The 25,054-nt window shown below is 44.1% G+C and overlaps 1 protein-coding gene across 2 annotated transcripts; it reads right to left on the bottom strand.

The window, feature by feature from the left end:
* Positions 1-1,349: 1,349 nt before the first annotated feature.
* Positions 1,350-24,866, bottom strand: LARS1 (leucyl-tRNA synthetase 1). 2 transcript variants are annotated; one of them, XM_042881594.1, is made up of 32 exons: positions 24,791-24,866; positions 24,203-24,321; positions 22,743-22,830; positions 22,044-22,124; positions 21,401-21,541; positions 20,885-21,046; positions 20,132-20,244; positions 19,733-19,796; positions 19,167-19,234; positions 18,598-18,823; positions 18,309-18,396; positions 18,132-18,208; positions 17,436-17,489; positions 16,355-16,495; positions 15,654-15,731; positions 14,756-14,841; positions 14,601-14,666; positions 14,426-14,508; positions 13,941-14,079; positions 12,270-12,482; positions 11,609-11,666; positions 10,639-10,702; positions 9,846-10,029; positions 9,503-9,593; positions 8,613-8,753; positions 7,914-8,054; positions 7,709-7,819; positions 6,544-6,654; positions 5,134-5,238; positions 3,919-4,014; positions 2,844-2,976; positions 1,350-1,784 (listed from the first exon to the last, which is right to left on the bottom strand). In XM_042881594.1, the coding sequence occupies exons 1-32, from the start codon at positions 24,794-24,796 to the stop codon at positions 1,579-1,581; spliced, it is 3,534 nt and encodes a 1,177-aa protein (XP_042737528.1). In that variant the 5' UTR covers positions 24,797-24,866; the 3' UTR covers positions 1,350-1,578. The 2 variants fall into 2 exon arrangements, with proteins under 2 accessions (XP_042737528.1, XP_042737529.1); XM_042881595.1 differs by lacking the exon at positions 24,791-24,866 and adding an exon at positions 24,407-24,615.
* Positions 24,867-25,054: the final 188 nt, after the last annotated feature.

Below are 25,054 nucleotides of genomic sequence, written 5' to 3'. Positions count from 1 at the left end.
ATCTTCAAATATTTGTTTTCTATTTCTGTAACTGAAAAACAAAAGGTTTGAAAACACGTGAAGTTTCCAAATGTTTACTTACGTGCGTTGGACAGCACAGCACTCTGCAATCTGCAGGAGGGGTCAGAGCATCAGCGCGTGGCGCAGGGCAGCACGGGCCTGCAGCACGGCACGGGGCAGAGCAGAGCAGAGCAGAGGCATGCCACGCACCAGACAGGGGCGACCCATCCTGCAGGGCTGCTGCACTGCTGTTGCACCACATGCACACCCAGCCCCACGCTGGAGCCCATGCACACTGCAGGTGTGCACTGAGCACCCATTCCCCTCACATAGCAGAGCTGGGGAAAGCAACGCAATCCAAGAGACCCACCTGCTGCCCGAGGAACAGAACATGAGAAGCAGCAGACTTTGTCCCGTTAGATGCATATCTGACACCCTGTGGCAGAAAAGCTGCAGTGGGGGGGGGGAAGTTGGGGCTGCCCAAAGCTCTGCACGGAGCACAGAGCCAGCACAGCACACCCAGTGCCACATGGAGCAACGGGAGATCCTGCCCTGACCTCCCCACAGCCCCATTCTGACTGCCCAGGGCTGATGGAGGCACTGAATGCTGCCCCCCTCTGTGCCCAGTAACTCACAACAAAGGTCAGGCAAAGCTTCGAAGGTGGGGAGACAGCACTGAAGAAAAACTGTTACTGCTTTAAACAAAATAACGATCCCACACAGACTGCTGCTGCCACAGTCAATAATTCTCTCTTCTGCTAGGAGAACCTGCAGGGATTAATAAACTCTGAGCCGAATTCCTGAGCAAAAGGGGATCCTGCATCAGCAACATGGTGCTGCAGCACAACGTGCAACGCTGAGCAGCCATTCCCATCACCCAAATGGTTTCCATATGGATCTTCTTACCATTTCTTACCATTCTTACCATTATCATTTACAATGGTAACCAAGGATCAGCTCCTAACCTCAGCCATGGCTTCAGAGCAGGAAGAGCTGCTCCCAGGCACAGGGGCTGCCATTTATAAACAGCTTTGTGAGGGGAAAAAAAGAATTCAGGTTTTAGCCTTTATTTTAAAAGCCTAGCATGGAAGCTTTCATACTTGTACCTCAAAGTTCACCACTACTGAGCTGATTCTGACCTGCTGGTCCATATGGTAATGCCCTCGTGCTGTTCAGTCACTGAAAAGCAAAGTACAGAAGTCTGTAAGTGACTTTTCCCGTCTATTAGAGGAGATTCATGACCAACTTCTCTGCCTGGACCCCAGTTTGGCTGGGAGAGAAAGGAGTGCTAAGCCTGATACTCTACTGAGCACACAGACCCCAGCTGGAAAGGAAGATTTGCCACATTGTTTGGGAAAATTGTTTATTTTCAAAAAAACCCAAAGGGCCAAAGGAAAATAATTCCATTATATCCACATTTTAAAGAGTGGAGATAAACTCGCATGCAAAAAAGGCATTGTTTTGTGTGGGCTTTTTTCTTTTTTGAAGAACAAATTCACATCTCTGTCACAAACACTTTCAGAGTCACTCCATGAGCTCTCTCCCTCTCAGCCAGGGATGAAGCTGCACACAGGCAGCTCAGTGCACCAGGTACACCATGGTGTCACCGATGTCCCTCCTCAGGCCGCTCTCTGTGACGCACACACGTTTCTCAGCCAGGTCGATGTGGAAAACTGCCTGCTCTGGAATAGCAGTTTTCTCTGCTTCTTCTTTGCCGAGGACTGGAACACGGCGAGGCCCAAGAACCGGATCATCAAACCTCATCAGCTTCACTTTAGAGAGATCTGCAATACAACCACAGCTAATGAGGACACATCTACACACAGACCGCGATGCCCAGCTCATCACAGCAGCACTGAACACGTGGCCCTGCTAGAGATCTTCTCCATGGAGATACACTCCCAAAGACTTGGGCCCATTAGAAGATGCCATTCAGCAGGCACAGAGCAAACTGTAGAGAGACAGCATCTGTCTGTTTTATCTCCAAGTCCCCCGGCCCCGTTCCAAGCATGTCTGCCTTTTTGCTCTCGTGTCAGCTGTGAGTGACTTAGCAGTGCTTTTGTTTCGAGGAATTAATTTCAGAGACTGGGGGAAAGGAACGGGAGAGTTTTTGTGAAATACAGTTCCTTTTTAGGTTCGCACCAGCAGAAGACTGCTAAGCAGACCAGAAAAAAACCCAGGATCTTTCAGTAACGCCTTCCTCCAAGCACTGCCTCTCTCTCCTGTGCACCGACAGAACAGTGACACCTTCTGGAAGAGATGCAGAGCTGGAAAGAGTCACTTCTTCCCAATCATCTCAAATTATTCACCTTGCAGCAGGGCATTAGATATACATATCTACACCTACCTGGTGTAGGGAACCTGCTTTGGCAGGGGGGTTGGACTCAATGATCTCTGGAGGTCCCTTCCAACCCCTACAATTCTGTAATTCTGTGATACACATCTCTATGTGTACAGCACATTGCCCTCCGCATGCATTTTGCTACACACAAGTTATCATGTACTCCCCCTGTGTGCATCACCATCCATCAGTGGTTACCTTTGTTTGACAGATAAACGTTAATATAAACACAAGATACAGAAAAACGAGGTTCTGCTGTCAGAACCTTTTGGATTCAGCCCAGTTTTCCACTAACATTCAGCTCTACGGTGATTCAGATTTGCTCCATTCCTACTTTCTGCACTCCTCAACAGAACCACAGCTGCTGTTTCCTTAGGAAAGCTGTTTCCTTCCGGGCAGAGACCTTTCTGAGCCACGGCTGCATCTGTACTGCACCCACACTGTGCCACTGACACAGCAGCTCTGTGCCCACCTCCCCCATCATGTCAGCTCCAGGATTTACCTTTGATGCCTCTGTCCATCTTCATTAGGCGCCTGATCACAGTCTCTCTATTATCTCCTTGCCTAATCTCAATTTTCGTAGAGAAGTGGCCATTTGATGGTTGAGGGTTCACCAAAAACACAGACACACTGGGCTGCAAGACAGTTAACAAACAATTAGAGGGGGCTCCACGTTTGTGATTCAAGGCTCAGAGGAAATATGCACCTAAACCAAACCAGCCACCACCGAGTGTTCCAGACAGATCACCTTCATTGCACAGCACAGAATGCCAGTGGCAGAACAGAAATACCTACACAAGTTTTTAGAATGTAAGCTGCAGGGTATGTGACTTTTTAGGACATATCTAAGGAAAAAAAATCCATGAAATTTTTACTGTTGAAGAGTATCAGAGCTAGAAGCATTCACATTTGTTACTGCTGCTGTAGTGCTGCACAGATCTCACGCTCACTGACCAGTGCTCTCAGAATTCCACAACAGAGCTGAAAGGATAATTTAAGTGATTTTATGAACTGAATGCCATTTATTAGCCCACTGTAAACTGACAGAAGAGCACTGAAAACATCAAGACACTACAGAATTCAGCAAATGAAGTTTCACATGGGAGCTTGTGATGCCTTCCAGCAAGCACAGCACCGCCAGAAGCTCTGAATAACAGCAGAGAAGCCAAATTCAGATCAGCAGAATCAAGAGCTCTCAGTTCTCTATTTTTTGGCCCATGTTTTAGCTGGAACACAGTCTACTTGATCTGAAGGGTGGTAGGCAAGGCACATGACTGAAGGCATACACACTGATGCTCAAGTCACTCATTTAACAGCCTTCCAGCCAGCACAATTGAAAGATTTGATCTGAAGTGCCTGAAGGCCAAGATAGAATTGTCACATTGACAGCTGTATGCATAGGAAAGAAATAGCAATTGCTTCAGTAAACGTTTCCTGTTTTGAAGAGTGTGAAGGGCACAAATTCCTATTTACGCCTCCGAGTAAACTTTCAAATGCCATATTTGTGGGTTGGTTTGTATTCCACTTTTCAGACCTCCAATATTTGAACATCGGATTTTTTTGTTGCTCTTGGTTACCTCAGTTCTGAATACAGAGAATGGTTTTCCAGGACAGCACTCTTCTTTTATTTTATCTTCTGCTTCAGAAGCAAACTTCACTTCAATGTGATCCAGCTGCAGGAAAGGTGGGCGGGGAGAGGGGGGGAAAATCAAGAGGAGTTTGATCACATTAGAGGGAACAAGAGGAGATACCAGACCTCCATGCACTCCAAGAAGTTCACACCATTGCTCTTGACGGCCTCTGCTCAATAAGCTGCAGTTCCTCATCATCCTTTCTAACACTGGGGGGAGGGTGTGGGGGCAATGAGGAGGACAGAACTCTGACACACATCCTTTAAGTCTGAGATCAGCAGAGCTGGGAGGGATGGCTTCCCTTGGCTTGCCAAATCACATCCTGTGCAGGTAACTCCTTCTAATCTAGGTCAACAAACAGCATAGTCCATTTGCAGTAACAGCACACTCACACTGAACCTGACAGTAAACCCCATAGTAAACAGTGACCCACAGTAAACCCCAAATCTTTCATAGCAGAAAGACATAGCTTTCACAGCCAGCCAGCCCCCAGCTCACCCAGAAACAGAGTAACTGTGCCAGGGTTCTGAACGTGCCAAGGTTCTCCTGCTGAACTCTGCGTGACAAAGCAGTTCAGCTCTTATGTATCTTGACACTCTCCTGCATGAAAGCCCCGCTGTGCAGCAGGACATCTCCTTCCTTCCACAGTTCATCACAGAAAGCAAACTTACGGATAGTTTTAAAACAGGCACTGCTTGCTCTAGACTTTGCTCTGATACAGGACAAATCCAATGGGCCCACTTTTATTTCATATTGCACAACTGAAAACAATGAAATTCCGTGGTTTGTATTTTTGAAGTTTCTAACTCTTGAAACAAGCTGTTTCTCATAAACCTGCCCAAGCAGTCCCCTCATTAAGTGTTCTGATGATCATGCTAAGCATAACTTCCTCTAGACTGCCAATTTACTTCACTGCCCAGATTCAGCTTTTGAAGAGAACAAAGTAATCTGCTACAGCTCACGTGTGCCACTGCCAGAGCCTGAGGACTTCAGGCTAAGGACTGCGACCACTCTCACCAGTGATACACGTCCTAATTCCTTCAGTTGAAAAACAAGGTTACAGGTCAGAGCAAAGCCTTCCTTCAGAAGCGGCACTGAAGAGGCTGATCCTCTAGCTATCCCAGTAAGAGCCAAGCAACAAGTGCATCAGAACATGCTAACCTCCAGGGAATTTGTCAGATAGACGATGTTCTCCATGAGCACTGCCCGCTCGTCAAATTCCAGCTCCAGATCAAGAACATGCGAACCATTCTTCTCCAGGTTTTCCTGCCAGAAGAAGAAATGGATTAAAACCATCTAACACTGCAAGATGATGCTTCAAAATTGCAATCTGTCTACATTAGTCATGAAAAGAACAGGCTTTAAAATACGCGAGCTCTCTGCTGGCACAGGAGCAATAATTCTCCTGTAACAGGGTGTCTTCTACAGGGAGCTGGCGACACTGATGGGAGGAGTAAGAGCAATTATAACGCATCTTTAACACAGAACTCAAAAGGTGTTTTATATTCTGTCACTCGTAATCTCCATTTAATGTGCGAGTTGAGAATTCTCCCAGTAAGTCAGCACTTCACTGCTGTTTCACAGCATGAAATTCAGTCTTATGACCTAGTTTAGAATAAAGAACAAGCATACAACAGCTGAACACGTTCACAGTCATAAAACAGTTCTCTGCAGGGAAATAACAACCACTTTATATGTTAACATAAAGGTAAATTAATTAGTATAGAAAACCAACAGCAACAGTAACAATAGCCAAAGTATTAAAAGCAATATAACAACCACTTTTTATTTATTTATTGGAGTAAAACAGAACTTCCTCTTTGGAATTTAATTAGTCTCTTGCTTCCACACAGTCAGCTGTCTCCTCTGAAGCTCTGCTTCATCACTCGGCACAGCCATGGTTCCCTCATCAGTGTAATGTGCAAGATTCCCTGCACCAACAGTGAACTGCTTCCCTTAGTAAATCACAAAGCCTGATCTTCTGACAGAGAGGAAGCACAAGCAGAAATGCTTCTGATACCCTGGAACTGCTGAATAATCTGTTTCAGAGAACATACTGGTCTAGGGAATCTAAGCTCACATGTTTCTTCTATGTACTCATATGCAGTCGCTTACTGCTCTTCTTTCAAAGCACACGGATGAAGTGTTGGTAAGTCTCAGCATGCCAAACCATTCCCTGCATGTAAAGGAGTCATTAATTGCCAGACTAACGACAAAAAACAGCTACATTTCAGACCTGATCTGCTTGCATGGCTGAAAGTTTGGCTGATACGTTGCAAATGTACGAGCTGATCTATAAAATACTGCCTCTTCTTACAAATTTCTCTTATGCAGGAAACTTCATAGCAGCTGCTTTGTGCCCTCTTTCCTCTGAAGGCTCATTTTTGGCAGCTCTCCAGCAGCTCTTTGTCTCCCTTGCACTGTGAGGCCCAAAACCTGGTGCCGTACTGCAGGTGCAGCCTCACCAGTGCAGAACAGAGCAGAAGAACTGAGTCCCTCAACTTGCTGGCAACACTCTGTGCAAGGTCAGGAAAACACCAGCCTTCTGCATGAGAGCGCTCTGACACTCACCTTAACCATGGCAACAAAAGGCATGACCTTCTTCATGTACTTCTTCAGCTCTGGCAGGGCACTGAGCTCACTGGCAATCACCTTGTTGTCTGGCAGCCGACCTCCAGTGACCTAAACAATGATGATATCCATTAAGTACAAGGATCAGAAGGAAAAAACAAACCACAACATGTTTCCATTACTATCATCTATCCCCCATGCTTTACCAAAACGCCCTCAAGGACTGTTATCACTGATTCCACACAATCATTTTCCTACCCTTTAGAAGTATTTAAAATGTAAAATTTACCAAAACCCATGGATATCTACTGCCATTCTTTAATCTTGTCTGCAACAACATATTAGTGTACCTAAATTATCAAGTAAAACGCATCTCAAATGCATATTTAAGTCCACCCTCGAGCAGCTATTTAAGCACTAGTTTCCTCAACTGTTTTGATTTTACATTCACAGCTCAGGTATTTGCCATTACTCCCATTCAGCAAACCAGACTGAACAGCAGAATTTAATGCTGATGCAGGAAATGCTACAGAACTCCCAATGTTTAATACTCTAAAGACAAGTTTCACACAAGGAATAATGATTTAATTCAACACTGCAAGTTGTAAGAGTCCTGACTCAAAAGGTGTCAGCTACAATGCTGAGGATAGCAGCTCACCAGCAAGGCAAAAGCCACCCAGCAGTCTCCGTGTCAGAAACAGGTTTCTCCACTTCCAGAGAAGTGAATTTCTTGCATTTAGGACACGTATTGCTTTCCAACATATTTCTTGCAACCTCCTCACTGAACAGTACATGCCTACTTAAGGAGCAGAAAACACCTCTAAGGCCACTTGTGCAGCAAGGCAGCATCAACCTCTTGGCCAGTAAGATTTCCTCAGAAACACTGCTGGAAAAGAACTCATTTACAAGTGGATAGCCTTTCAAATGAAAGGGAACACGGGCCCACTTTTACTCAGAAATAGCCAAAAGCAGTAAGGACATGCTGTTGAATTAAAGACACACCTCAGAACGTTCCCATTAAGCATTAAAATTCATTGGACATTTGTAGAAGAAATTAGAACTACCTCACTTTACACATAAGTAATTTGGTAACGAGTTACAACTTACAAACTTCCTTACAGATAAAGCAGAGAAGGAGCCCAAAAAGCCACAGAAGAACACCTGCCTGGTAGTGCTGGCGCAGAAGCAGCAGGGTGGTGTGCTGCCATGGGGGGTAGCTCTTGGCTACGTAGATGGTGCAGTGAGAAGGCTTCTGGGAAGGTTCTTTAGCACCTTTCTGAGAAAAGGAAGGAAGAGATTCATAACATCAGGAGGGAGGAGGCAATGCAGAATCACCAGCTGCGCACACTTAGACGACCATCACACAGCACCTTTCCTTTCACAGGTGCCATGTAGCCCTTGAGACGGAGTCGGAGGTCGTGAGCTGCTTCCATGAGGTACTGAGAAGAGCCAATTAAGATCTCGTCCACAGGGCCAGCTTCTGGCCAGGAGGCTTTCATGATGGAATCAGGCTGTTAAGAAAGGAAGAAGTTACAGGGCATTTTTCTCTCAGTGCATGTATCTGGTGGTCCTTCAACCTATTGGCTCAACTGGAAACAAGTTCAGGCAGTATGAACCTCAATGAGCACTCATCCATTACTCAATTGTAGAGGAGTAAGAACACAGCCAACGTGCATTTGTGTTACATACACAAGCACACCTGCCACACAGATGCATAACTTCTCCGGATTCATTTCCTCAATTTACCTGGCAGCACAAAAGCAGCTGTTCCACGCATAGATGCGGGAATATTTAGTGATCAGATTAATTTTAGGTCACCCTGTGTGTGAAGTTAGTCAAAGCGACTTGCACTGAAGTTACCCGTATCACTACAGTAACCAAAGACGCAGGGTAACTCGACGTACCTGCTGTCACACACAACATTCTGTCATGGCAATGCATACATTAACGTTACAGGACAGCTGTTTCCCCTACTTGCAAACAAATGAAATCTACAAGTCTGACACCAGCCTAAAAATCAATTAAACCTCGGATCTGAACCAAATGACAAAACAAACATCCATTAGTACCTTTCCCAGCAGTGACCAGATGTGCTCACACAGGTGGGGACAGATAGGAGCCAAGAGCAGAGTCTGAACTTCAATGAACCGAAACACCAGCTCTCTGTGCATCCCTTCTATCGCCAGCTCACGGTATTTATCTTTTGCTGCCTGGAAGAAAGTCAACGTCACCACCATAAATACAATACTATGTATTACAAAATATAACTGCCACGGAGAAGCTCTCAAAAGGAAGATCACCCAGCTGTTTGCTCCAAGGTGCCTGCAGAACGTAAGAAGCTTAGAACTCAATAACAGATTATTGGAAGTAGTGCATTTTTCTCAAGTATCTGACTGCAAATATGTCAGCTGGCAGCTTCACTTTACAAATAGTACCTTAGTGTTGATTAGGACAGATATAAAAGACCCCAAAATGCCCTCACAAATAAGTACAAAGAGGAGCAATGAATACCATCTACCATTACACATACAACTCAGCTTATTTAACTCCACTCCCAAACATAAAGAAAGGAGAGTCTGTAACTCATTAAGTGAAGTGGAATGCTTCTGCAGATACTCTGGATGTGGTTTATGGAGTGCATCAAAAAGCACTATTTGCAGAGAACTCTGTTGTTATCTGGATTACTTAAAACTCTATTGAGAAGGACCTAGAGACAGGAAACACTCTTCTCAATAGTGCCTACATGCAACATCACAGGTGTCTTCCTCCAGGCCTCTGCAAAATGCCACAAACAGACCTTTATAATTTCAGATTAAGCCCATCTAATTGGTCTTGTTTCTTGATATAACTCAGATTCCAGTTCAGCTGTCTGGTTAAGAATCACAGACACCAGGATCAAAAGAAACCCACACAACGCAATAAATGTCAAGCATTATTTTTCTATAACGAGAGCTCTTACCTGAAATTCAAAGAAGCCAGTCTTCAGAGCCTCCTTAAATAACATCTTCTCATAATTCTGATCTGTCTTCTTTATGCCTGCATTAATTTCACTAGGGAGGAAAGTAAAAACACCAGTATTGCACAACCCACCCCACTTAATAGGAGCACTGTGTGGAACTATGCAACAAATGCCACCAGCACAACACAGTCACATCAACTCTTCTGAAAGTGAATTTAAAAAATGTTTTTTAATACAAGTTAATGAATTCCATAAGACTGCTACAAAGACAATCCTTGCAAGAAAAGAAATAAAACAGAAAACCAGCTGGCACCACGCTGTATTAGCAGCTTTCACACAGTACCTGGCAAAGACTCTGTCATTGAAGGTGTTGGCAGGACCACTTCTTAAACTGTCTCTGTTCGCAATCATCTCCTTTACCCACTCCACCCATGTGTAGAGACGAAGAATCCCAGCGTCAGCCATGGCTTCCACAAAGTTGGCATCTTCAACAGTGTCCCCAGCATCAGCCAGGGCTAAACGCATTCCTGAGGGAAATCACATCAGCTGACAGGGCTGGTTTGCAATGAGCTGCTAGATGGGGGTGCAGGAGGCAAGGGACTCCAAGTCAGTGACAACCAACTTTTAATTCCATGTTAATGTAAATGTGGAATTAAGTTACAAATTGCCTGGCCAACTAGAGACATGCCCCAAAGGATGCACTTTACCCAAGGAGATGAGCACTGCTTTCCTTAGGAAGCAAATCAGACAGACAGCAAGAACCAAGAGCCTGACATCGTCAAAGTTGGAACAGAAAACACCAAAGAGCCACCAGGAGGCTGCAAGGAGGAACAAGGCATGCAGGAACACTGTGTGTATCAGCAGCATTTGTCTGGTATTTTCATCTCCAATAGCAATGTGTGAAATAAGCACCTTCCAGAAGACCTCAACCTGGGAGAAGGTCTTGATTTAAACAGGTGTTCCATTAATGCACATCCCAATTTTCTAAACACAGCTCAGCTTTTCAAACAAAAGCAGCTGGTAGGTTTATTGCAATGCAATACTCTAATATACCCACTGCTCCTCTGAGAGCAAAACATCAGTTCTCATCATTTTGGCATCACTGAAATACCAGAGACAGGTCAGAACATACTTACCATCTGCAGAAAACTTGTCCACAGCTTGAGTTAGGGTAAGGAAGTTGCCCGTAGATTTAGACATCTGAAAGAAATACAACCACCTTTGTTTTCTCATATACCCACTCCACTGCTGGACAGGCAAGAAGACAGAAAAAGTTTGGTGAAAACACTAGGAAAGCATTTTCTCATGAATTAGAGCAAGGGAACTTTGGTAAATCTGAGCGAGGTCACACTGCAAAAACAGACCGACCTTCACAAGTACAGATCTGCTCAGAACACAGAACTCAGCCTGTGACTTGGGCAGCCATGCGATTACCAAGGCAGCCATAAGCTATAAACTCATGGAAATTGCAGCTGCCTCCTGGGTGGTTTGGGTTCCACTCCAGAACTTCTCAGGCCTTGGAAAATGGAACTGGCACCAAAACTCAGTTCCAGAAATTACTCTGATCCAATCCCTGAAAATTAAATACTACTTCAAAATCAGCATTTTCAGCTCATCCTGCATCAGTTTTTCAAGAAGGATCATGGTGGCTTTCTTGGTTTCACATCAGACAATCTCCAAGGCCAAATTCCTAGGCTCAGGCACTTCTACTTTCAAATTCAGTTTCAGAACTCATGTGCATTAGCAAGTCATCCACACAAAATTTCCTCTTCTTATACTGACTCCAGGCCTCAAAGCTAAAAGGCAGAATGATTTTTTTTGTTTGTTTTACTACATTTTCATTATCCTAAAACATCACAGAAATTCACTGAAATCTTCACTAAACCAATCAAGTGATACAAGAGCTAACAGAAGAACGTGAAGCAGCAATGGAGGAACAGCAATTTCTGTCCCTCCAGTTACCTCTGGTGAATGAAAACCTGGAAGGTAAGAGCGAAGGAACTAGAATTTTCACTTTCCTCCTTTTATCTTCATATGCATTTTTTTTAGTCTGGTAAGGGCCTATTGAACATCCACAAGAAGTTCACACACAAAACCTCACCATACCTTTTCAGAATTGAGGAGGAGGTGTCCATTTGCTCTGACAGCTACCGGCCATTTTTCTCTGTTTGAAGATACAAAGCATATTACAAAGTAAACATGTTCTCTTTCAAAAAACAAACTGTTTTTTTTTCCAGTCAGGGATGAACACCTTAAGTAGAATCTTCAGGAAAGCATCTGGGAGGTGTCTTAAAAATTAAGAAATCAAGGAATGTCTTCGAAAATGAGGAGAACTACAGCATGAGGGGCAGAGCTCAGCACTGCTGAAATACCAAGCAGGGAGCCCAGCATCCAGCCTTATATTTCATTTACCCCACCCTCCTCTATTCAGGTACAGGTAATTTAAAAGTCAGTCATTAGCACTACCCAACAGCACTGGGGAGAGCTATTCTGTTTTCTGTTGAGCAAATCTGTTGGTCAGTGGAGGAAGCAGATTTAATATTTAACAATCAGGAAACTGCTTTTCCTATGCAGAATTTCATACAACTTTCAAATAGACATTCAAGGAAATATTAACTGTGTTCTCACGCCCAGGAACTGCACCTTGCTAGGAGTCTGCCATGGTTCTATGATTTTTGTTGTCAGTATTGCACATCATAACATCATGCAGTGCAGGGTCTGCAGCTTTACCTCCTGCACACCTGCTCTGCATCGTTTCCAAACTTACCTCTGATCCGACCACATTGCCACATGGTTATAGAGGTAGTACGACAGGTGATTTGGAACAAGATCTTTGCCAGATACTCTGAGATCCACAGGATACCAGAACTCAAACTCTTCCTTTAGCTTGTCCAGCTTCTCTTTCGGAATCTCTGTGTTAGGAAATGGAGCTTCCTTGAAGAAGATGTAATCCCAAACTTCTTTGCTCATTTGATTCGCTCTGCGAGTTTGAATGAAGATACAGCTGAGTCTGCACTAGCAATAGTTTTCATTCTACAGAGTTTCATTTCTGGCTTCTTACAATTTCAGGGGAGTCCACCCCTGTCACATATCTCAAACCAAATAATTTCAAACTTATGTTTACCATCCTTTAACATCTCTCAAGGTGGTTTGCCCTGTATTATGGAGAAAGAACACATTCCAGATCCAAAGCACTTTCTGTACCTATCAACAAGTAGTTCAAATGACAGACAACAACACCAGTCTTACACACTCTTCTGTGCAGCACTCCACTGCTTTATCTCTGGTATTTATTGTTCTATGCTTTAAACCACCAGTGTGTGCTGTGTCCTCACTTCTACGCCTGGTGCTAAGGTTGCTTACCTGAACGGCAACTAATGTGCCATAAAGCCCTTGCTTATCCCACCTCAGGGAGTCTCAGCAAAAAGCATTTCTTAATAGTCAGAAGAAAGATGTGATCCACTCATGCAGTAGCACACTGTAATTTTACATACTTAAGCGTGTTAAATCTGTAACTCAGTGCTAAGAATGATCACAAAGTTTGCATCCAGGCATGGCTAGCATGTTGGTAAGCTCTCTGTAATTAGAAAGGTTCAAACCCAAATGAAAGCCTTTCAGAATTACTTCTCTTTGTACACACATTACTTTGGAAATGCTTCTCAGATTAGTTATAGCATCAAAAAAGGCATGTTGCAATTCCACAGTGTGTGAACTACTCTAGAAAGCAGCTCATCAAATAGGCAATATTAGAGCGTAAGATTCGAGACAAGAATGCCACAGGGTTGGGTTTTCTGTGGCTTTTGTTTGCTTTAAATTCCAGACCAGCTGTGCCTCATCATCTCTCTGATATTCATCACCGGAATGATGTTCAGTCATCCCATCTAAAAGGTCAGAGCAGTTCTGAGAGCTGTTTCAGAACAAAGGCTTTGTCCCTCTTAACTTCAGCGTTTCCACACGTGAGATATGGATAGAGGGCTCTACGCCCCCAGGAGTTACCAACTTTTAATGCAGTAACAAAACTGGAGTTTGATCTTGTGCTCTACGTACACTGAACCATAACATTCTTCAGAGCTGTACAGCAGTCTCTCAGCAAGAACTGAGACACTTCAGCAGCCACTGAAATAAGTCACTCTAACACATGGGGAGGACCATTTCAAGGCAAGCCAGACAGGTACTAAAAAAGGTGATTTACTTCATGTGCAGTTCTGCTTTCAAGGACATTCCCCCTCTTCTCTCTGGGGACAGCACTAAATTCTCTTTCCCTCATTTTTCCTTCTACACCACTGCTTTAACACAGCAATCAGCAAGTTAAGTTTCTACAGTGATGCTTTTAAAACACAAAAGCAAAGCATCAGCCAGCTTGGCAAGTCTTTGTCAACAACAACTCAGAAGAGAAGCACACAACTGAACAGGCAAAATGGTGTTACATTCTCCTTACCTGATGCCTAGAGGAGATTCTCCCTGACCTCTCAGGTTACCTCCCTGTAACAGATGAGCTACTGTGTAATAGGCCATGTAGATTGTAGAGTCTGACAGAGACTCAATCAGCCACTGTTCATCCCAAGGCAAACGGGTACCTGGAAGAGGCAGAAGCCAGGTATCAGACAGTACCACCCCTTGCTTACAGCACCTGCTTTCACTTCGCAGTCATCACTTAAGGAGATGCTAAAGAAATAGTCATAGGTTTCTTCTGCTGAAATCCCTTCCAAAATAACTGCCCAAGAAAAAGTTCTGTACCACACGAGTTCACAAGATACAGCGTGCCGCCTTCTCAGGGACGTTGGATCTAGATTTAAGTTGGTTAAACCTGCTCTACACTTAACTGCACCATTTTGGATTCCAGGCAGCACTTCAGCCTTTCAAACGATGTAACGAATACCATGCTCACAAAGCACCAGGAGAGAGAAGGAGTGCTTTCCCTACCTAAGCCGTATGTCCTGGAGCACGCGTGTTCCTGGAGCCAACCCAGAGTAGCTTCGAAATTCCGCCTCGTCTCCTCACAAAACCTGGAAGAACCAAGCTATGAGTATCCACTCCTCCCTGCCCTCACAGTACCTCCAAACAATCACTCCTCTTCACATCTGCTTTCATAACTTACGTCTCCAGCTGTTTCAAGCACTCTGATGCCTGTTTCTTCCAGTCCACTTCACCATAATCTAAATACCTACAGTCAGAACATTTTATTGTTAAAAAACACCATAACTTGGGATGTAAATTGACAGTGACTTTTAACTGCACTTCTACTTCACTTACCACTGGTCACAAAGGGCCACAACACATTCATCAGCAGACCTTGACATCACTTGTTTCTCAGGTTCCATATAAATCATGGCTTCATCCTACAAGAGATGTTACACACCTGAAAGGGCAATAAAGCTAAGATCTAAGTACAAAGTCTTGCAAATCCTCACGTTTCACTAAAATGTGTATCATCTTAATTCCAGTCTGTTTTACAGCATTTCTTACATGGCTTCATTACTGCACTGCCCCAGCATTTCCTTCCAGAAAATGAAGATGATATTTGACTGTGTACCTCTCAGATGTGTCAGTTCACATAATTTTGAGAGTACCATCTTCATGCACGATGACAAGGAGGGCAGAAGCAAAAATTATTCATTAATCACCTCCCTACCAATTACTGTTCAGTGGAGGTTTTTTGGTAAGGAGTTACTCATAGCAGAACCTAAAATGTATCACACATGTCACAACTAATACAAAAAAAAACACGAGGCAAAGAAAAGTAGAACTGAAATTCTGCCTTCCCAGCCCATCCATTCTGATGCAGCACGAAATACCACAAAGTGCTTTACTATAATCTGAAGATGACAATGCTGTGACAACAGGCAAATACAGACTAACAGATGCTGTCCCCATCAGGAAAATCTTACTGGACATGATATGCTCATTTTTCAGTTACTACTCTTCCTTCTCTGCTTGATGAACCCCAGAAAGGGTATCTCCATGTAAACAATTCCCTCTACTTTTCACTTGAAGATGACTTACAGTTCAGATACTCCATTTTCAGTATCTTTACAAGTACATCAAATACGATAATCAGACCAAAATATTTCCTAGATAAGGTTGTGAGACAAAGCAGAGAACAAGAGGTCTCTGCTTTAGCCATCCATCCCATATAGGTATGCATACATACATTATCCACCATCATCTTCTGTACACGTTTCTTGACATCTTGAACTTTTTGTCCTTTAAATCCATCCACCAACATTACCTGTAAAAGATGAGTCAGAGGAGTTTATTCACTTTAAACTAAAAAGAAAGAGGTGCAGTAGGTTTTAGACCCAGCAATAATTGCCACTTCTTTGTTATCTCTGACAAGCAAAAATAGGAAGCAAGCTTTTGCTTTTTGGAGGCTTTTGTCTATTTGTTGGGGTGGTTTGTTTGGTTTTGTTTCTCAATCTTCTCCTTAAAAATAAACTGTACACATAGCAGCACGCACACAGGCAGTCACACAGGGCTAGGCAGAAATTCAAATCATTGCCAGCTTACAAAAACAGACCTGAGGAATACGTCACAGAAAGCCATCACATAAGCACAGACGAAAAAAAGCTGCTATCTTTTTATACCAGTTTCCAAATCAACACTTGCAACAACATTGATCAGCTCCTCAGAATGGGACCATTTCCAAAAAAACTAAATTACGAGCCTCAATTTGAAGTCACTCACTTCTCCATTCTCCCTCAATTCCACACAACTCTTCCAACTGCAGAAGTTTTAAACAAAAAATGGTGAAAAATAAACCTCTCCTTTTCCTGTCCTTCTTTTTATTTCTAACTCTTGCCCTGGCAATTTTTTCTCCCAGTCAAACTAAGCAGAACCACCTTTATTACTTACTCCTTCATAAAATGCTTTAAGGTATACTCTCTCCTTGGCCTCAGCAAGTTTCTCTCTGTCATTCTGGCTCTGGATTTTGAGCTCGTCACAGATGAATGGAGCACAAAGGTTGCCATAACCTGGGATTTCAATGATGGGCACCTGAGAATTAACAAAACAGCATCGGGTATTTATTTCAAATCATCTCAGCACAATAAAATCCACACAAGAATTCATCTCTCAGATTTCACTTCAGAAGAGACGTGCTCTATAAGAGACGAGTATTTTTAGCTTGGTCTGCAGCTGACAGCAGAGTTTGAACAAGTGATGACAAAAGGAAAAAAGGCAATTTTTACACATTACCTGAACACGCTGCATGATAGCAGGGCAAGAGCCAGTACTGAACAGCCCCAGTGACTCAGCAGGAGGTGTCAGAGCAATGGCTGACTTCCACTGCATCGTGCTACTCTGTGCACACTTACAGCATCCATCACTAATGGAGCTTCACAGGCATTTACGAAGTATTGGTGCAACTCCCTGATTAGGTCAAGAATTCCTGATGTCTCCTATGAGATGCCTCACCTGCTCCCCCACAGGCAATAACCCAGTTTTATCTCCTCACATCATGCCAGTATCACACTGCACCAGCACTACAGCTGGCCCACGGAAGCAAGGCCAACACAAAACGCTGGGACAGCTCTACAGCAATCTGTTTTCCAACAAAAACTGATTCAGCCATCATTTGCATTAATAGTTCAGTAACTTCAGTCCTTTACATCTTGCCTTGAAGGCAAGATTATTACTATAACCAACAGGCTATCAGGATAATGATGTACGGCAGTCTCCAGAACAGTAATTCCCACCAAAAAAAAAAGCTTTTGTACATTTGTTATATCACAGAATTAAAAAAAAAATCTTGACTGCAACCCTTCACAGCCCACATACAACAGCAGTAAGAAAACATGACAATATCACTCTAAGCTTCCCAGCCGAACAGAACTTCAGACAACAGTTCTGGAAGAGGTGCACCATCCTGGCACGTTTCTCAGGGAGCACAAAGCCACCACACGTACTGCAGATGCAGCCAAGTGGGTGAACTCACCGGTTCAAACGGCAGGACCATCTCATCTCTGATACCATACTTCCCTCTGAGGGCCTTTGAAAGTTAGAGGGGAAAAAAACACAGCATATGAATGGAAGAAAGAAATTTGCCTTAGAAGTTTTTTAATCTGTTCCCAAGGTCTTTTGCAAACATGCTAATTTACTATAAAACAAACAAAACTGCTGTTCTGCCTGCTCACTACTTCACACATCTGACTTGTATCTGTTTAATTTTCTGGTGACTCTATCAGACCACGTACGTATCTGAAGATGGGAAAAACACATCACTGGAAACGAGCGGAACTAGAACTCCGCAGCCAGTGACAGCTGTTCAGACAGTGATGCACTTCTGAAGCTGTAACAGCAACAGCTACTCTAAGACTCATTTTAAATTCATATAGAGGTCTCATCTCAAATTCATTTCCACAACAGGAATCATTTCTAGTTCAATGTACAGAAGAAGAATGTCAGTAAGACAAAAGCAACACAATTCCCATTCAAAATCCTTCTTGAAGACAAAAAAAAAACCTGACTGAGCTCAGCTAGTTTTAACTTCATTTAACTACAATGATGTGAAGTTAGGGATGGCAAAGCTCCAATTAAAAGGAGTTTTGATTTATCCACTGAATATCCATTTTCATCCCTCCACACCTTGGAAAGGAAATAAAACCAGAAGTCATTGAGAGAAGAGATGAACCTGTTTTTTCTTCAGATCCCTCAGGGCAGCAATGTCATCTGGAGAATCAGAGGGGACACTTGTGACCACTCCCGTTCCTTTACAAAGAAAAAGATACAACAGATAAAACATCAGGTGACATACTGAATGCACGGTGTGCACCAGGCAGATCTCAACAAGCTGCTGCTGCAACTTTACCTTTATCTTCCTTGATTGTGAGCATAGGAAGAGCATACACAACTTTGTAGCTGGTGAGAGGTGCAGAAAGCGCAGCACCAAGAATCTCCTGTGTGGGGCAGAGGAACATAATTACACAAACAGCATTTCTTCAGCCCCACTAAGCCCTTCCTGCTGATACTCATTTAAACTTGCTGAGTTCATCTACCAAAACCACATTTACATTTTCCTTATAAGTAGAATTCTACCACCACCTTCAGAAGTACAAGAAAAAGAAAAAGACTTGGCCAGGAAGCTGCAAGATGCTTACTTCTCCCATCAGTTCCTTCACAACAGGCACAACTCCGCTGTCTTTCGTAAAGCCCTGGTAGGACATGTTCCTGGCAGCTCTCTGGGTGCAGATAAAGATATCCCCGCTCACAGTTTCAAAGCCAATGTATTTCATATCCGGGCGGACCCAGCAGTTGGTCTGCCCAAACATGGTCTCCGGTCTGAGCGTCGCAGCCACCAAGAAGATATTTTTTCCTCTCAGGCCACTGGTGGGGGGGAAAAAGCCTTTTGTAAGTCACCAAAATAAAAACATCCAGGGTAAATAACACAAAACATGCTCTGAAGCCAACATGAACTACAGGTTACATTTCCTATCTGGCTCATTAAATTCAGTGCAGGGCTTGCTTCTCGTTTGCTGCATGCCTGCTTGTTTCAACTCAATTCTGTGCTCCACACAGCAAATACAGCAGCTCAAAGCAGAGACCACGTTCAGGAAGTGACAGAAGTAACTGGATGAAATTAAAGCCTGCATTAGGCAAACCAGGCTAACTTACGGTCACTTTTGGCCATAAGAGGGATCTGACTTGCTGTTATGAATTCAAGACTTACCTTAACTTGGCTGGATAAGGATCTAACACCTTCATTTTTATTAGAGTGTATTCTTGAGGTCCAACACCCTGCAGTTCACATAAACAAAGCAGCAATCAATACACGAAGTTGACTCCAGCAGTTAAGAAAAACTGTTCTGTAGTTAACCTAAATGCTATTTAAGGCAACAATGCTTTCTTCAAAGTAAACCACAACTCCATTGAAACAAAACTGCTTCATAAAATGCAGACTGAAGAGAGAGGATCTGCTTTATACCTCTGTCCAAAAATTTACTCATGAAAGCAGCTATCTCAGCAGCAAAATAAAAGCTTATGTCTCAACAGATGAATATGCTGCAGCAATGCTGATGGCACAAATTGCCAAATATTCACAGGGAACGATCACAATGGAAAATATCTGCAGTTTAAGGTAAGTACTCTCAGTAGTTCACTCAATTTTCCCCATGTACCAACAATTGAGAACAGGCAGTTTGGAATGCATGAAATACATTTTGCTCCAAGACACTTTTTTTCCCTTTCAGCAGATAAGAGCCACAAGCAGTGCATGAAAACAACTGAAAACACTACCTCTCCCGTTTGCCTGTCATGATCCATGCAAGGCTGCCCATCTTTTGGAGAATAAATTGTGTATCTAAAAAATAAGAGTATATGTTCATAAACTATAAAGAAAAATTACCTTTATCAAAGGGAGAACCAAAGGATATCCTCAAATTTTGCTCAACCCACTATCCACAGACGCCAATGACAGTTATTGCATGAGCTGTCAGTACTGATTTAACCTTGAATTGACAGCTGTGGTAAAACTACAACACAAACTGAGCACAATAAGCCCCCTGCCTTTTACACCGATAGGGTATTCGAAATAAAAGCCTTTTAGTTCAGTCTGAATTACAAACATGCTGTCATGCTTCCATCTGTCACAAACTCAGTTCACCCACATTCACAGTAACCTCAGAGCAGCCTTACCGTTTCCCAAACTTAATCTTATTTCTCTCTTTTAACGTCAGGAACTGCCATCGCACAAAGGAATCGTAGTACGGATTAACATCTGTGGTAATGAAGGAACGCCTCCAATCCACCTGGAAATGCATAGGAGTCTCTACTAAACACATCCAACACCAAATTTAAGGAACCACAGAACAGCAAAGCTAATTTTAAAATAAACAGAAGTGCATGCACACGAATGGCGCATGCTTAAAAAGGCAACTGGGCAGCCTGCACGCTCAGCCTTGAGAGCTGACACGTGTGACTCCAGGCCTCGTGGGCCAACTGTCTGGTAGAAGTTTTAACCAATCAACAAAGTTGAATTTCAGTATCTGTTTCTCAATATGTCTGTTTTTAGACATTTGTTATCAGTAGGACAAGTATCTTCATGTGTCATCATATCATTACTCCTCCTACTACTGTCAATACTGATTATAGAATGGTCAACTTCATACAGAAACAGGGAAAGAATGCCCTGACTTCTTCATCTGATTCTTGTTTCAAGGAGCGACTGACACACAGTTACACTCTGTAGACGAGAAAGCTCTTAATCACACGAGACTATTAAAAGATCAATATTAAAAGATTAATTTAATAATTCTATAAATAATAGAAACACTTTTGGGATAATGTCTTTATTGTGCAGATGATTTCTAGTCCCAAAGGAACAGAACCATATTCATAAATACAAATATGGCTGCTTTCAGAACCGAGCTTTACATTTCTAACAGTTACCTTTAATCCCATACTTTTCAGGTCCTGGACAGCAAGGGGAGGGAAATAATCCAGCCAGTGCTCAGCTTCAGAGAAACTGACCACTTCTTCATCCGACAGACCCAAAGACTTCATGATGCCCCACTGGTACTTGGAAGAACCACTCTTGGCAGCAGCTTTACTCTGAGAGGACAATTGCAATGAGAAATACAGTACGTGTTCTCACACTGGCAATACTTGCATATGCTCTTTTTCCCCCCTCTATTAAAGTTACTACCCAATATAGAAGTTAATATGATCACTAAAGTACATCAGCTCACTGTAAAGTTTTCACATAACAAAATGTTATCTCTTGATCCATGCAGCTGATGCATTTTTCCTCAAGTCAGCATTACAAGTACTGAGGTGCCTTGGAAAAACAATTTAAGATCTGCACCCCATTTCTCTCTGAGGAGTGTGAAGGAGGGAAAACAGGCTGTGCTACACAACTGGAAGCTCTGAGAGCACAGCTACCAATCCCTGTTTGATCAACTTTACCTTTTTTCCTTTTGCTTTGTCTTTGATGATAATCTCTTCATCTTTTCTAGCAGAGTTTTCTTCCTCCTCTTCCTCCTCATCAGGAAATTCAGGTGGGCAGCCATACAGCTCCATTTCTCTTTTGAGTTTATCTGCACAAGCCTAATTAGAGTTATTGGAAGTCTGTCAGCACTTCTCCATATCTATGACTGAAGCAATTACCAAGGATTGATTTTTACTGTGACGCTGTGCTTCCCACTACAACACAAACTTTTTCCAGACGTTGCATCAACTTATAGGAAAGCCTTGTAGTTGAAGGATCCTGGCTCCAGCCCTTCCACTCACTGAGGCACATTGCACACACTTGAGCTTCCCTGGGCTGGGCCTGCCTTCCCCACCAGGTGCCCCATCACTGCTTCAAGCCATGACTTTGCATCTCTGCTACAACTCTCAAACAAAGAACTGCTCCAGCTGAATTTCAAAAACTTCATTTTCTTGGAAGTCATCTGCACAGTTCAAAAACAGAACGCACCTTTCCTACAAAGCCAGGTTTCTTGATAAAGCTTTGAATAAATCGCCACAGTGTTCTGCACTGACAGAAAGCAATGCTCCACGTACTTTTAAGAGTGGAAAGCAAGAAGGAAAACCCCTCAGCAAGTCCTACCTTTATGGGCATCCCAGTGCAGTGCAGACCAAATGGGAACAAGCAGTTCTTCCCCTTGAGCCTCTGATATCCAACTGCAAACTATATAGAGAAATGAAAAGAGAATGGCAAAAAGTTAAAACAGCACCCATCCCAAACAGAAAATACAATTCCTTCCTCCCATTAAGCTACTGAAAGGCAGATGCATGCAGCAGGCAGCACCCATGAAGGTGCTGAAGGAAATGAAGGTTCCAGAGGCTACCAGACCTGCACTGCCTGGCCACATCAGGACAAACCTGCCAACCTTTCCTGGGAGGCTGCTTTAGGCTACAGAAGAATGCAAAGAAAAGATGGAGTTCGTGGAGCCTGTTAATATAGGAAACAGAGCACTGTACTTACAAAGAGGGCAGTAAGGCTCTCTGTGATGCTCGTGCCAGTCAGCAGCTAGACAAGCAATAAGCAGCAACATCTCCTAAACACCTCTGATCTCTGAAAGAGCAGCACCTGCAATCCAGTTTCCTAGAACTACACAGGTTATATGCAATCCTTTTCTCCCCCCAAACAGTACTATTCCTATTGAAAGTGTGGGAAAAATAAGAAAGCAGGAAGACATCATCATTAAGCCTACAAAGTACTTAGCAAGGCATCCTGCTAGCTCCAAAGAAGCATTAGCTATTTCAAAAGTAGCATTTAAGGGTATTGGCAAAGGAAAATATTTACCTCACATTTGGATAAAGAAAAGGTGTGTCCCAGGTGAAGTCGGCCATTCATGTAGGGGTAAGGAAAAGTAACAAAGTACTTCCCCTTGCTGGGAAGAAATTCGAAGAATTAGAACACCCAATGCAAGCAGCTTTAAAGTGAGCTTCAAAAAAAAGCACAAATAACACTGTTAACATCATAATACGTTTAGACGTTATCAGCACACAGTGACACCAAAATAATCTGTATCTTGCAAAAACAGCCCAACTTTAAAGCACTGCAACAACAACAGGTTTTGTCCCCTTAAAAAACAACCCCACAGCTTCATAGGACTGACATCACAAAGCAGCTCTGAATTAAATGCAACACATTCCCAGTTGTAAAAGTTTTAGTCCTGATTCTGTAGATGAACTGCTGCAAAGGCTCAGAGAAATCATTTATCTTCCACCGAGTTCAGCTTTTCCACTCAAACACTGCATACAACTACTTGGTAGTAATCAAGCATAATATTGTTGTACAGCTCTTTGAATACAGGTTACGGACCTTCCAAAACATCTAACATAATTTCTAGATCATTAGGCCATTTGTAATGACTGCCTCCATCTTTGCACTCTACCCCAACCCACAGCACGGACCCACCCTTCTGACACCACGGATTCAGAAACACACAAAAAACAAAAGCCACGTCATTTCTTTGCTCACAGAAGATTACAGTTTAAGAATGTGCTATTTGTTAGAGCACTTAGGTTATTATACAGGAAAGCCAAACTAAACCAAGATAAGAAATAACTCACGCTGCCAAGGTTGCTGTTTTTTCACTACAATACCCACTTAAGCTACTAGTACTGTTTCACAAGTCTTTCCACACTGTAAATAGCAATTCTATCGATCAGGGAGGGATTCAGCTGCCAAGCACGCTCAATATTTCCACAGCTTCAGGCTTAAACAGGCTTCTCAGGGTTATTCAGGCAGAAATCAAACCAGGAAACACAGCTGGTCTACAGCAATCTCCGTGCCAAGGAAAACAGGTCAGCCTGCGTCAGGACCCAAGCTGTGTGTGCAACCACCCCTCGTGGTGAGGCAGCGCAAGCCCGTGTCCTGCGAACAGCCTCACCTCGAACCACGGAGCTGTGCTTCTACGGGGGGAGTCATTCCTCAACCAAAATTCCCACTTTGTCACACTGAAAAAGCTCCTCCACAGCTGAGAGCAGAAGTCACTGAAAAGAGCCTCACTTTTAAAACCAGGGAGCAGCGACAGCACCAAGGAAGGCAGGACAGCTCGCCCCACCCCGCTGGGACCCGAGCAGCACGAGGCCACCTCTGCTTGGTGCCAATGTATCACAGCACTGCCACCCCACAGAGGAACTCGACTCACAGAAAGACATTTTTTTACCCTGGGTATTGATGGGAAAAAACGTTCCATAAATAAAAATAAACAACAAAAAATTGAAAATAAAACACGCAAGAAAATATAACGCTACCTCTTTGGATCGCGCCTGTCCACAGCGCTGCTCTCAAAGACTCGCTCATCATCCCACTTCTGCTGGATCTCCTTCTCGATTCTCTTCAGGAAGCCGACCTTCGCCGTCCCTTTTCGCTCCTGTGAAGCGCGGGGTGACAGAAGTCGGCACGAAGGGCCCAGCAAACACGGCGGGGCCGCAGAGCATCGCAGGTCGCTTTGTTACCGGCTATCCTCGCTGCGGAGCACTACCGCAAGCACGTCTCCGGGACGCGCGCACTGCAGCACGGCCTCAGCAGAGCATCGCGATGTCAAATCCCCCCCACATCGGGAAACACGGCCGGCTCTTTCACGGAATGACACCGGGCACCGCGCCCGAGAACAAACGCGACGAAACGCGACGCCGTGCCGCAAGGCGCGACTCTCTATCACACTGCACAGCGCTACGGGACGGCGCTCCGCCTCCGAGCCGCGCGGCTCTTCCGAAGGCGCTGCTCAGTGGTGCCGGAGCCACGCGCTCCCCGCTGCCGCGTGACAAGATCGGCGCCACGCAACCCCCAGAGCCGAGCGGACCGCGAGACGCTGCCGTGCGGGACGCCGCCCCACTCACCGCCATGCTGCCGCCGGGCGCGCCGTGCTTGATGGGAGTGGAACGCTGCGCCCCGCCCCACGGCCGGAACGTACGGCGGCGGTGCGGCCGGTTCGGGCCGTACCACTGCGGTGGGGTCAGGGCCGCCCGCCGGGAGCCGCGGGCCGAGCGCGGAGATGCGGCTCCTTACAGAAAGGCACCTCGTGCGAACGCAAATAAAAATAACGCCGGCTCCGCCCGCCCCCCGGCAGCCGGCCGTCCCCCCGCGCCCCGCCCCATTTGACG

The sequence above is a fragment of the Lagopus leucura genome, unplaced genomic scaffold (genome assembly GCF_019238085.1).
Source record: "Lagopus leucura isolate 7727_CA_CO unplaced genomic scaffold, USGS_WTPT01 Super-Scaffold_100030, whole genome shotgun sequence".
Lineage (NCBI taxonomy): Eukaryota > Metazoa > Chordata > Aves > Galliformes > Phasianidae > Lagopus > Lagopus leucura.
This window is presented reverse-complemented; position numbering and strand designations above follow the sequence as displayed.

Bases quoted from the DNA above. Each gene is read 5' to 3' on its own strand.
- LARS1 (XM_042881594.1), bottom strand. The intron at 14,080-14,425 runs GTAGGGAAAGCA...TGCCTCTTCCAG, and splicing joins CTCCAGGACATACGGCTTAG to GTACCCGTTTGCCTTGGGAT. The intron at 7,820-7,913 runs GTGCTGTGTGAT...TCCTTTTCTCAG, and splicing joins TGGCACCTGTGAAAGGAAAG to AAAGGTGCTAAAGAACCTTC.